Source organism: Rhincodon typus, chromosome 5 (assembly GCF_021869965.1).
Source record: "Rhincodon typus isolate 14 chromosome 5, sRhiTyp1.1, whole genome shotgun sequence".
Classification (NCBI taxonomy): domain Eukaryota; kingdom Metazoa; phylum Chordata; class Chondrichthyes; order Orectolobiformes; family Rhincodontidae; genus Rhincodon; species Rhincodon typus.
Window position 1 is genome coordinate 24096286 of NC_063336.1, and position 13799 is coordinate 24110084.

General features: G+C 43.5%; 1 protein-coding gene across 5 annotated transcripts in view; it reads left to right on the plus strand.

Annotated features, from left to right (window-relative positions):
- The first annotated feature begins 356 nt into the window (after positions 1-356).
- The window catches only part of atg5 (ATG5 autophagy related 5 homolog (S. cerevisiae)), a 138484-nt gene continuing 125041 nt past the window's right edge, over positions 357-13799 (plus strand). For 2 of the 5 annotated variants that reach the window (XM_020526525.2, XM_048596832.1), the window contains exons 1-3: positions 358-509; positions 2785-2940; positions 8088-8215. In XM_020526525.2, the coding sequence (XP_020382114.1) occupies positions 2833-2940; positions 8088-8215 (236 nt within the window). In that variant the 5' untranslated portion in view covers positions 358-509; positions 2785-2832. Of the gene's footprint in view, positions 510-734; positions 847-2784; positions 2941-8087; positions 8216-13799 lie in introns of those variants that run through there. The other 3 variants (XR_007262091.1, XM_048596830.1, XM_048596831.1) reach the window with 3 other exon arrangements.

Here is a 13799-nt window from a genome sequence, read left to right on the forward strand (position 1 = left end):
GTTCTGAGGAAGGGTCACCGGATCTGAAATGTTAACTCTGTTTTTTCCTTCACAGATACTGCCAGACCTGCTGAGCTTTTCTAGCAACTTTGTTTTTGTTCCTGATTTACAGCATCCGCAGTTCTTTCAGAAGAGTAGCATTGAGATGAATGATCAGCTAGGATCTAATTCAATGATGGGGCAAGCTCAATGGCCTATTCCTGCTCCCAGCTGACTGTCCCAGTCGATTTAGAAGATGCAAAAACACAAAAGCGCTGGTGAAGCTCAGCACATTGAAGCTACACTGCCCACTCTGCACCACATGGCAGTCGTGCTTCCTCCAAGGCAGCAGTGGCGCTGTGGCACCGCCCTCACCTGGTCCGCGCCCATCCTGCCGCCGGTGGTGGTCACGTGCTGAGGACGCAGGTTGTGCGCGAGGTCGGGGTTCGATTCCGTGAATGAGCCGGCGGCAGGAAGCGGACGGATCGGAGTAGTATATCCGTGCGGGAGGGGAGGAAAGGAAAGCTCGGGTAAGATGACAGGTCTTAAACCTCCGCGTGAGCCGCTTGTGTCTCTTCACTGTTTCTGAAGGCGGCCTTGTGGGAGGGTGGGGTTACGGCTATGCCCGTCGCTGGGGCATGGGGTAGGATTGGGGCCTGTACGTCCTCGGGGGAAAGGAGGAGTGGCGTCCCCTACCCCAGGGAGTGAGGGTGCGGGTAGAGAAGCGGGGCGTGTGCTTCCCGGGGACAGAAGCGCGTTCCGGGGCGTGCGCGTCCCCGTGGACAGGAGAGGTGGGGGCGTGCGCGTCCACCCGGGGAGGGGTGTGTGTCCTGGCCTGTGCGCGTTGCCGCGGAGGGAAGGTGTTTGGTATGTTTTCTCCAGTTTGGGAGGAATTGACATCCAGATTTTGATTCTTGAAAGAAGAGGCTGGACAGTTGGAGGGGGGTGGGAAAGGGAATGAGTGATATGGTTTGACATGAGAGACAGTACTTCCTTCGGGGTTTTAAACCGTGAAAATCAGTGTCCGACTTTGCCCACGATTGCCCGTTAGTTCGGAGCTGTTTAATTAATTAAGTTTCCCTGCAAAAAATCAGAGGATTTCACATACGTATGTTTAAAACGAAACAATTTCCGGACGGCTTGTCAGAAGGTCGTGGATGCTGTCGGAAATTTTATTGTCTTTCCTCTTATTTGACGACGTCGCGTTTTGCTATCCTTTCCTTGTATATACATGTATCTGGGCCTAGGGATGAGGTGAAGTTTTGCGACACCGATCAGAAAAGGGCATTCGGAGAACCTTAGCTTCCTTATAAAATAGCGTTGCCTTAACCAGAGATTTCAAGCTACACAGTTTGAAATGCTTCATCATTTATACATCTGAGTTTGAGATACTCTTGTCTATATTAATTGATTGGACTAAAACATACGTGGAATATAATTGGAGAGATCCCGAGTTATCCATTTCAGATTTTTTTTAAAGTTAAGAGTTTGGGACGTATACTGTTACTATTCAGTGACCTAAATGTCTTTATACATGCCATCATGAAGTTAACTTGAGGGTACAGCACTCGATGTGAAAGAAAATAGTATGAGAGCTTTTATTACAAAAGTATTAGAGTACAAATATGACAATGTTTTAAAATTATATTCATTATTTTTGAGAATAGAGAGTTGCGTGTACATTTTTGGCCTCCTTGTCTATGGAAGATGTACTAGCCATGAAACAAATATTACAAAGGTTCTGTGGACTGGTACCTGGGCTGAGGGGAGTGTCTTAGGATGCGAGGTTGCATAGATTTAAAAGATTGAGAATTGATCTAATTGAAACACAAAATTCTTAAGAGACTTAATAGGGGAGATGAAGTCTACAACTAAGGCTCGCAACCTCAGAATAAAGGATTATCAGTTTCAGACTGCGATAAGACATTAGGACAGAAATTGATAGACTTTTAGGGAGTAAGGGAATCAAGATAGAGGAATAGTGTGGGAAGGTGGAGTTAGAAGATGAACCATGACTCTTAAATAGCAGAACAGATTCAAAGGGTTGTTTGGCCTACTCATATTTCTTATAATTTGGCAAGAATTTACATAAGAACACAAGAACTAGGAGCAGGAGTAGGCCGTCTGGCCCTTCGAGCCTGCTCCGCCGTTCAATAAGATCATGGCTGATCCTTTCGTGGACTCCGATCCACTTACCCGCGTTCTCACCGTATCCCTTAATTCCTTTATTGTTCAAAAAAAATCTACCTTTTTTTTAGAAACATTTACTGAAGTAGCGTCAACTACTTCACTGGGCAAGGAATTCCATAGATTAACAACCCTCTGGGTGAAGAAATTCCTTCTCAGTTCAGTCCTAAATCTGCTCCCTCTAATCTTGAGGCTATGCCCTCTTGTCCTAGCTTCACCTGCCAGTGGAAACATCCTCTCTACTTGTATCTTATCTATTCCCTTCATCATTTTATATGTTTCCATAAGATCCCCCCTCAGTCTTCCGAATTCCAATGAATATAATCCCAATCTACTCAGTCCGTCCTCATAAGCCAACCCCCTCAACTCCGGAATCAACTTGATTATGAAAGTGAGCTGATTAGTTTTGAGTAGAAAGTATGAAGTAATTGCTTGATGGTGTTGATGGATATACACTCTCTCTTTACACTCAGGCTTTTTTTAAGTTCAATCATGCTATTATGAAGGATTTATTTTAGGTTAATGGAAAGGGAGAAAAATGTTAGAGTTGAACACAGCTTCAGTGTTGCCCAGGGTTTTACCAGCTGAATGTGTACTTATTCTTTTTTATTCCCAAAGCTGTGACAGACGCACCTGTCTCTATGTGCTACATAGAGTGTTGGAAAAATGACAGATGACAGAGATGTATTACGGGATGTTTGGTTTGGAAGAATACCAACCTGTTTCACTTTATCTCAGGATGAAGTAACTGAAAGAGAGGCTGAACCTTATTATGTAAGTCTGAGGAAAGAAAATACTTGTTTGTATATCTTTGGCTTTATGGAATGGTGCAAGACTGGTTCAAATTATGATTGAGGCATTAAGTGCAAATCACTTAAAATGAATGGGCTGTACTTCTATATATTCTGTTAGTAACTAGGGACACTTAAACATCTGATTTTGGTTTGAACAATTTATTTGATGAAAAACAAGTGGTGTATTTGTGACAGAGGGATGTTTACCCTCTTGTCTGTTGACTGTTTTTCTTTTTTTCCCCTGCCCACCATGCTGATAGAAACTATCCAGGAGTAGTTGACCCCCTCTAGTTTGAAATGTTTTAACTGCAAGCTAATTGGCACAGGGTCAATAAGATTAGAGGTAAACTTGTGGCTCAAAGATTGGTGTGGGAGAAATGCATTTGAATTCCTCGGACAATGGCACCAGTACAGGAAGAAGGGAGCTGTTCCAATGGATTGGGCTCTACCTGAATCATGCTGGGGCCAGAGTCCTGGCGAATCACAAACCTATTGCTGTGGATAGGTGTTTAAACTAAATCGTGTGGGTAGGTTCAGTTGCATGGAAAATTATGGAAGAATTTAAAGAGGGGGAGGGCTCAGCAGAGATCATTAATGTTTCCAAAACAAGTAATAGGGCAGACAGTATGGAAAAAGTCAGGAATCTAACATCAGGCACAGCAGAGAAGAGGGTAACTATGAGAAGGGGGCAGTCAACGCAGGACAAGGGTATTGTACTTGAATGCATTCAGTATAGGAAACAAGGTAAATAAACTTGTAGCACAGATTGAAATTGGCAGGTATGATGTTGTGGGTATCACAGATGTGGCTGCCAGGGGATCAGGGTTGGGAACTGAATATCCAAGGATACATTGAAAGGATGGGCAGAGAGGACGTGGTTGCCTTGTAAGTAAGAAATGAAATTAAATTGATAGCAAGAAATCATATACAGTCGGAAGGAGTGGAATCTGTGTAGGTAGAGTTGAGGAGCCGCAAAGGCCTCCTAGAGCAGTCAGGATGTGAGGCAGAAAATAAATCAGAAGATAGAAAAGGCGTGTAAGAGGGGCACTATTACAATAAACATGGTGGACTTCAATATGTAGGTGGACTGGGAAAATCAGGTTGGTAGCAGATCCCGAGGAAAGGAATTCTGAGATTTTTTTTTTGGAGCAGCTTGAGGTAGATCCTGCTATGGAGTAGGCAATTTTGGATTTGGTGTAATGAGGCCAACTTGATTAGGGATCTTAAGATGAAAGAGCCCCTAGGGGTGGCAGTGATCATTATATGTTAGAAATCAACTTGCCGTTTCAGAGGGAGAAGCTGGAATCAAATGTAACGGTATTACAGTTGAGTAAAGGTAACTACAAAGACATGAGAGAGGTACTAACCTGAATTGATTGGAAAGGGAACCTAGCAGGGAAGACTGGTGCAGCAATGGCAGGAGATTCTGGGAGTAATCAGGAGGCACAGCAGAAATCATCCCGAAGAAGAAACATACAAGAGGCAAGTGAAGCAACCATGGCTGACAAGGGAAATCAGAGACAGCATAAAAGCAAAAGAAAAGATAGAACGTACAATGTGATGAAGCTTTAGTGGGAAGCCTTCAAAAACCAGCAGAAGATTTCTTAACAAAGCATTGCCGGGGTGGGGGCGGGGAAGAAGAGAATTAAGTGAGGGTATGCTAACTAGTAATATAAAAGCAGATTGCAAGAGTTTTTCTTAGATGTATAAAAGGTAAGAGAGAGGCAAGAGTGGACATTGGATTGCTGGGAAATGAAACTAAAAAAGTAGTAATGGGGATCAAAGAAATAGTAGAGGTACCGAATAGTTACTTTGCGTTAGTCTTCACAGTGGAAGACACCATGAGTATACCAAAACTTCATGAGAGTCAGGGGACAGAAGTGATTGTAGCGACCATCACTAAGGAAAAGGTACTGGGAAAGCAGAGAGGCCTGCAGGTGGATAAATCACCCAGACCAGATGGACTACACCCCAGAGTTCTGAAGGTGGTAACTGAGGAGATTGGAGAGGCATTGGTGGTAATCTTTCGGGAATCACTGGAGTCAGGGAGGGTCCCAGAGGACTGGAACATAACTACTGTAACACTCCTGTTTAAGATGGAAGGGAGGCAGAAAACAGGAAATTATAGGCCAGTTAGCCTCACCTCGATTGTTGGTAGAATTTTAGAGTCCATTATTAAGGATGAGATTGTGGAGTACTTGCAAGTGCATTGTAAAATATTACAGAGTCAGCATGGCTTCGTCAAGGGGAGGTCTTGCCTGACAAATCTGTTAGAATTCTTCGAAGAGGTAACAAACAATTTAGACTGAAGAAAGCCAGTGGTTCTGAGCTGTTTGAATTTCAAGAGGCCTTTGACAAGGCCCTGTGCAGGGAGGCTGTTAAATAACAGAAGAGTCCATGGTTTTAGGGGCAAGGTACTCGCATGAGTAGAGAATTGGTTGACCGGCCAAAGGCAGAGAGTGGGGATAAAGGGGTCTTTTTCAGGATGACAGCCAGTGACTAGTGAACTTCCGCAGGAGTCCCTAATGGGACCTCAACTATTTGTGTTAAACATTAATGATCTGGATGAAGGAACTGAGGGCATTGTTGCTAGGTTTGCAAGTGACACAAAGATTGTTGGAGGGAAAGGTAATGTTGAGGAAGCGGGGAGGCTACAGAAGGACTTTGACAAGGTAGGAGAGTGAGCAAAGAAGTGGCAGATGGAATATAATGTGGTAAAGTCTAAGGTTGTGCACTTTTTGGTAGGAAGAGTGGAGGTATAGTCTGTGTTCTAAATTGGGAAAGGCTTCAGAAATCTGAAGCACAAATTGACTTAGGCATCCTAATTCAGGATTCTTTTAAGGTTAGCATGCAGGTTCAGTCGGTAGTTGGGAAGGCAAATACAATGTTAGCATTCATTTAATGAGGGCTGATTAAAAGAGCAGTGATATACTGTTCACGATGTATAAGGCTCTGGTCAGACGGCATTTGGAATATTGTGTGTAGTTTTGTGCTGCGTATCTGAGGAAGGATGTGCTGGTGTTGGAGAGGTCGAGAGGAGGTTTACAAGACTGAACCCGATGATAAAGGGCCTGTCATATGAAGAATGGTTGAGGACTCTGGGTATGTACTCTTGAGTTTAGAATGATGAGGGTGGGATCTCATTGAAACTTATAGGATACTGAGAAACCTGGATAGAATGGACACGAAGATGTTTCCAGTAATCGGAGATACAGGGACCTGAAGACATAGGCTCAGAGTGAAGGGATATCCCTTTATAACTGAGATAAAGAATTTCTTCAGCCAAAGGGTGGTGAACCTGTGGAATTCATTGTCACAGAAGGCTGTGAAAGCCAAGTCATTGAGTGTATTTAAGACCGAGGTAGACAGGTTCTCGATTAGTGAGGGGATCAAGGGTTACGGGGCAGAGGCAGGAGAATGGGATCGAGAAACTTAACAGCCAAGATCTAAAGGTGGAGCAGACCCGATTGGCTGAGTGGCCTAATTCTGCTCTTGCATCTTATGGTCTAAACAACTTGTTTTTGGATGATACAGAAGTTCCACCTTTACCAAGTCTCGAATGAACTAATTTCAGGGTCAAATGCATTGCAAGACAAACTCCTCTGTATTACAATTTAATGTTTGTTCACTCTTAGAACTTCTGTTCCTGCTTTGTTTGAACATTTAAAAGATTCTGCACGTAACATCGTACCGACCTGGTGTGCAAAATGCTTTACATTTAATGTTGTAATATAGTAATTGTGCATACTAACTTATGCACACCAAACTCAAGCAGCATTCTGATAATGGTCAGATATTCTGTTTTTCTGTGTTGATCCTCGAATAAATAAAGGCCAACACATTGGGGATAACTGCTGTGCTGTTTTTCTAAATTGTGTCATGGGATATTTTAAATCCACTTGACAAGGCAGACAGTGCTTTGGATTAATCTTTCATCTCAAAGATGGCACCTCCGACATTGCAGGCTCATCAGTACTGCACTAGAATGTTGACTCTTTTTTTGTGCTCAGGCTTGGGAGTGAGACTTCAATACACAACCTTTTGACTCCAAGGAATGTGAGCTCCTAACTGAGCCTTGGTTGTCATATACATAAACGTATTCTAACCAGAATACTTAAGTGAAAACTTGGAAATTATTGTTGATCTGCGCTAATCTGTTGTGTTGCCCTGCTTGTAACACTCATTATAGTTGCATAAAGGGAGAGTTGGAAAGTTGAAGAGGAAGGAGTAGGCACTTGTGCAGGCTGATGATTGACAGTGAAGAGCTTCCAAACATAAAGATTTGGATTTCCAAAAGGACATTTGATAATGTAGGACATAGTGTCATACAAAATCAGAGCTCATGGTGTAGAGTGTGATGTGGTTGCAAGGATAGAAGATTGGCTAATTAAGGAGAAATGGACAATCGGGAAAATGTTCCATTTAACATATTGGTGTAATGGGCTCTCCCATGTTCTCATTCTCAAAATTAACAATGCTGTCATAATGAATCCTTCTAGCAGAGAAACGTCTGAAGAGAGTTTATAAAAAGCTGCTTCTCTGCGTATGTAATCACAGCACAGTCTGAAATAAATTTAAGAATGTAATAATGTTGAGTCGAATGCCAGGCCTGTCCAAAAGGAGCGTAAGAAAAGTGAACTGTGAGCTTTTATCCTCCTGCTCCTCTGATGCTGCTTGGTCTGCTGTGTTCATCCAGCTCTACGCCTTGTTATCTCTATTATACACCCTCGTTGTTTCAAAGAGCAACACCAAGCATAGAGGATGTGGGAAAGATCAGCTTCGTGACCGGGGGAGCAGGTACACATGGTTGTAACTTCCATTTAAAAAAAATACACAATTTAGAAAAAATAGTTATTTTAAAAAAATTGATATTAGTGACAGTATATCAGATAAGGGTAAAATTGAATTTTCAATTAAACCTTGTTTAGAAATATTTGACTTGAGCTTCTAAGTAAAAGATAGATGTCAACACCACTTTTTGGGTACAAGTTAGAGATTTTTGTGACTGTTCATTTCCACAGAATTCGCTCCCGACACTTCCCACGATTCTGTCATCATAAAAACCTATCTGACTTTGGCATGTTTACAAAGACTATAAATGTGCTAACTTGCTGAATTTTTTTTCAGCTGCTGTTACCAAGAGTGAGTTATTTGATGCTGGTAACTGACAAAGCTAAAAAGCACTTCCAGAAAGTAATGAGACAAGAGGATATAGGAGAGATGTGGTTTGAATACGAAGGAGTACCTTTGAAGTGGTGAGCTTCTGTTTGATATCATATATAATTTGTTTTGTAAATTTTACAATGCTGGTTGGTTGTCTGGTTTCTGTGATTGATGCAAGTTTTTCCATCTTGGAGTTTTACACCCCACTAAAATACACATCAAAACTCCCTAGCAGAAATACTCAAATCTACCTTTCAAAAGAAATCAACTAACTTGAACTTGGATTAAGCACGGAGAACATCAAAGAAACTCGGGTCTGGCAGCATCTGTGGAGAGAGAAACAGTTAACCTTTTGAGTTTGGTATGACTCTTCAGAACAACGAGCATACGTGATTTGAGACAAATCAGATTAGTGACTGGGGGACAGATGCAAATGATTAGATGTTTAATTAAATCAGCAATATGGGTCTACCAAAACTTGAAGAAATACAGCAATTCAAGAATGCATCTCATAACATCCTCTCAAAGCATCTAGGGATGAACAAAAAAGTAATGTCTGTCTACTTTCCATGTACTTCTGCTCCAATTGTTTCAGATTCAGTCGTACATATAAAGGGTGCAGTATTTTCTGTGAGCATCATCTGATGATGCACTAGAACTCTATAAATATAGCATATATCCAATGTTATAAATCTAATGTGAAAAAATTGAGTTAATATTATGGAAAATAGTGACGTGACATGGCCACACATCCCACACGTCCTTGGATTGGTCTTTTAACTAAGAACTTGCATAAGCTTGTCAGTGATCCCCTTTAATCGTCAGTACTTATATTTTTAAAATATATCAGTAACATAGTCGTTTTTTTGTTTTAAACAAGATCAGTGTCTAGTTTATTACATATGTGTTGCTCTAAGTTACTTAGATAAAATGTAATAACAGTACTAGCTAAAATTTGGAGATAAAGATTTAAAGTAAATAAATGTATAAGATTAGTAGGAAAATGAAAAGTAGAAAACAAAAATAGAAATGGCTGGAAAAACTCTGCAGGTCTGGCAGCATCTGTGGACAGAAAGCAGAATTGATGTTTTGGGTCCATTGACCCTTCTTCAAAACTGATTGTAGTTGGAAAAGAGACAACAAGGTGCAGGGCTGGATGAACACAGCAGGTCAAGCAGCATCATAGGAGCAGAAAGGCTGACGTTTTGGGCCTAGACTCTTCATCAGAAAAGGGGGAGGGGAAGGGGGTTCTGAAATAAATAGGGAGAGAGTGGGAGGAGGATAGAAGATGGATAGAGGAGAGGATAGGTGGAGAGGAAACAAACAGGTCGAAGAGGCGGGGATGGGGCCAGTAAAGGTGAGTGTAGGTGGGGAGTTGGGGAGGGGATAGGTCAGTCCAGGGAGGACGGACAGGTCAAGGGGCGGGATGAGGTTCGTCGGTAGGAGATGGGGGTGTGGCTTGAGGTGGGAGGAGGGGATAGGTGGGAGGAAGAACAGATTAGGGAGGCGGGGACGAGCTGGACTAGTTTTGGGATGCAGTAGTGGGAGGGGAGATTTTGAAGCTTGTGAAATCCACATTGATACCATTGGGCTGCAGGGTTCCCAAGCGGAATATGAGTTGCTGTTCCTGCAACCTTCGGGTGGCATTGTTGTGGCACTGCAGGATGCCCAGGATGGACATGTCGTCTGAAGATTGGGAGGGGGAGTTGAAATGGTTCGCGACTGGGAGGTGCAGTTGTTTATTGCGAACCGAGCGTAGGTGTTCTGCAAAGCGGTCCCCGAGCCTCCGCTTGGTTTCCCCGATGTAGAGGAAGCCACACCGGGTACAGCGGATGCAGTATACCACATTAGCAGATGTGCAGGTGAACATCTGCTTGATGTGGAAAGTCTTCTTGGGGCCTGGGATGGGGGTGAGGGAGGAGGTATGGGGGCAGGTGTAGCACTTCCTGCGGTTGCAGGGAAAAGTGCCGGGTGTGGTGGAGCTGGAGGGGAGTGTGGAGCGGACAAGGGAGTCACGGAGAGAGTGGTCCCTCCGGAAAGCAGATAAGTGTGGGGAGGGAAAGATGTCTTTGGTGGTGGGGTCGGATTGCAGATGGCGGAAGTGTCGGAGGATGATGCGTTGGATCCGGAGGTTGGTGGGGTGGTACGTGAGGACGAGGGGGATTCTTTTTTGGTTCTTATTGCGTGGACGGGGTGTGAGGGATGAGTTGCGGGAGATGTGGGAGACACGGTCGAGGGCGTTCTCGACCACTGACGGGGGGAAGTTACGGTCCTGGAAAACGAGGACAACTGAGATGTATGGGAGTGGAATGCCTCATCCTGGGAGCAGTTGCAGCGGAGGCGAAGGAATTGGGAATAGGGGATAGCATTTTTCCAGGAAGGTGGGTGGGAGGAGGAGTATTCTAGGTAGCTGTGGGATTGGTGGGCTTGAAATGAATATCGGTTTCTAGGTGGTTGCCCGATATGGAGACAGAGATGTCCAGGAAGGGGAGAGAGGTGTTAGAGATGGTCCAGATAAACTTAATGTTGGGGTGGAAAGTGTTAGTGAAGTGGATGAACTGTTCGAGCTCCTCGTGGGAGCACGAGGTGGTGCCGATACAGTCATCAATGTAACGGAGGAAGAGGTGGGGTTTAGGGCCGGTGTAGGAGGTTGGTGTATTTGCTAAATAGGGGGTAGGGAAGGGGAAGGAGTAAATGACAGGTGGAGATGGAGCCAAGAAACAGAAAAAAGTTGTGCAGACAAAGGATTGGGTAAAAGTCTGTCTGGGACAATGAATAGCTGCTAATGGGGAGCATTAGTGGCTCATAGTTGGTTGTTTGTGGTAGCAGCTCATGTGATGATTAGGCCTGGAGTTGGGATAAGGACATGGAAGAAGATGCTCAAGCCCTAAAATTTTTGAACTTGATATTGAGTCCAGAAGGCTGAAGTTCCCAAGCGAAAAAGGAGTCAGTGTTCTTCCAGCTTGTGCTGAGCTTAGCTGGAGCACTACTGCAAGCTTGAGACATTGATTTTGGCCAGGGAACACGGTGGTGTGTTGAATTTGCAGGCAACTGGAAGCTCAGCGTCATTTTTGTGGACAGAACATAGGTGTTCCATAAAGTGGTCACCCAGTCTGTGCTTTGTTTCTCCAATGTAGAGGAGAGCACGTTGTGAGCAGTGAATACAGTAGACTAGATTGAGTCAAGTGCGTGTAAATTGCTGCTTCACCTGAAAGGTGTGTTTGGCGTGATAGATGGTGAGGAGACAGGAAGTCAATAGGTAAGTGTTACACTATCTGTGATTGCATGGGAAGGTATTGTGGGGTTCTGGGGAGGTGTTGGGAGTGGAGGAGTGGGCAAAAGTGTCTGGAGGGAACGGTCCCTGTAGAATGCTGACAAGGGAAGGGAGGGGAATATGTGTCTGGTGGTGGTATCCTGCTGGAGGTGGTGGAAATGGTGGGACGGTAGAGGGGGACCCTGATAGAAGACGAAAACAGTGAGGTAGTAACGGGAAACTCAGAAATGGCAGAGGCAGTAACCGATATTTTGTGTGTTTTCACAGTGAAATAATTTCTTCCCCAAAAGCTGCAGGTACTACAGGAACTTGGTGAAATTACTGTAACTAGGGAGAAGGCATTAAGTAAACTGATGGAATTAAAGGCAGATAAGTCTGAGTCCTGATGGCTTGCACTTTACAATATAAAATGAGATGGCAGCAGAAATAGTGGATGCATTATTTACAATATTCCAAAATTCTCTGGAATTTGGAAAGGTATCAGTGGATTGGAAACATGCTAATGTGACACCCTGAATCAAAAATGGGGATAGTCAAAAAATGAAAAACTACAGACTAGTTCATTTGACTTCTGTAGTGGGGAAGTTGCTGGAGTCAATCATAAAGGAGGCGATAACTGAACTCTTGGCAAAACAAAGCTGAATTCACCAGTGTCAGCACAGTTTCATGAAGGGCAAACCGAATGAACTGCAGATGCTATAAATCAGGAACAAAAACAAAGTTGCTGGAAAAGCTCAGCAGGTCTGGCAGCAGGTGTGAAGGGAAAAACAGAACTAACGTTTTGGGTCTAGTTCTGAGGAAGGATCACCGGACCCAAAACATTAGCACTGTTTTTTCCTTCACAGATGCTGCCAGACGTGCTGAGCTTTTCCAGCAACTTTGTTTTTGTTCATGAAGGGTAAAGTGTACTTTACAAACTCTGAGTTGTTTGAGGATGTGACCAGCATGGTGGATAATGGGGATTCAGTAGATGTGGTGTATCTAGATTTCCAGAAGGCATGTGACAAGATGCCCAATAAAAGACTGATCCAAAAGTTTAGGTCCCAGGGGTTAAGGGTAGAGTCTTGACTTGTGTAGAGGATTGGCTGACTGACAGAAAGAAGGATGAATGGGTCCTTCTTTGGATGAAAAACTGTAGGTAGTGGGGTGTCACAGGGTTCAGTTGTCAGACCTCAACTATTTACAATCGATATAAATGATTTGCAAGTAGGGACAGAGTGTAACATAGCAAAATTTGCAGATGATAGGTGGGAAAGCAGGCTGTGATAAGAGTTTACAGATGGATATTGATAGACTAGGAGAATGGGCCAGAATCTAGCAGATGGAGTTTAATGTAGATAAGTGTGAGGTTGTCCGTTTTGGCAGGAAAAATAAACAGGCAAATTATTATTTAAATGGGAAGCAGATTCAAAATGCATCAGCGGGAGGGAACTGGGCATCTTTGTGCATGAATTGCAGAAAGTGGGTAAGCAAATACAGCATATAAAAAGAAAGGCTACCCTGGCATTTATTACAAAAGGACTGAATTAGAAAAGTACAGAAGTGTTGTTACAATTATATAAAGCATTAATGAGATCAAAAAGTTTAGGTCCCAGGGGTTAAGGGTAGAGTGGAAGGGTCACTGGACCTGAAACGTTAACTCTGTTTTCTCCTCCACAGATGCTGCCAGACCTGCTGAGCTTTTCCAGCAACTTTGTTTTTGTTCCTGATTTACAGCATCCGCAGTTCTTTTGATTTTTATTAATGAGATCACACCTGGAATATTGTGTCCTGTTTTGGTCTCCCTTACTTGAAGATGAATTTGGTGGCCCTGGAAGCAGTTCAGTGGAGGTCCACCAGGTTGATTCCAGGGATGAAAGGGCTCTCGTATGAGGAGCAGTTGAATAGTTTGGGCTTGTACTCACTGGGGTTTAGAAGAATGAGGGGGGATCTGATTCAGTTATATAAAATGCTAAAAGGGATTGATAAGGTGGAAGTTGATCAAATGTTCCCTCTCTGGGACCGTTCAAAGAGGAGGTCGTAGATTTGAGTGAGAGGAGGTAGGTTCAAAACTGAAATGCGGAGAAACTATTTTTCTGAGGGTTGTGAAACTGGAACTCGCTGCCCCAGAGTGCAGTGGAGGCAGAGTTAATCAACAGATTCAAGAAAAAAATAGATATGTTCTGATTAAAAAGTGGGATAAAGGGCTTGAGAAGCAGGCTGGCAAGTGGAGTTGAGACAAGGATAAAATCAGCCATATTCATGTTTAATTGAGGAGCAGGTTTGAAGGGCTGAATTGACTACACCCACTCCTAATTCCAATGTTGCTATGTCTGTTGTGGGAGGGAAGAGAGGGAGTGAAGGCCATAGTGCAGGAGATAGCTTGGACACAGCTGAGGGCCCTGCCAGCCACAACTGGGGGG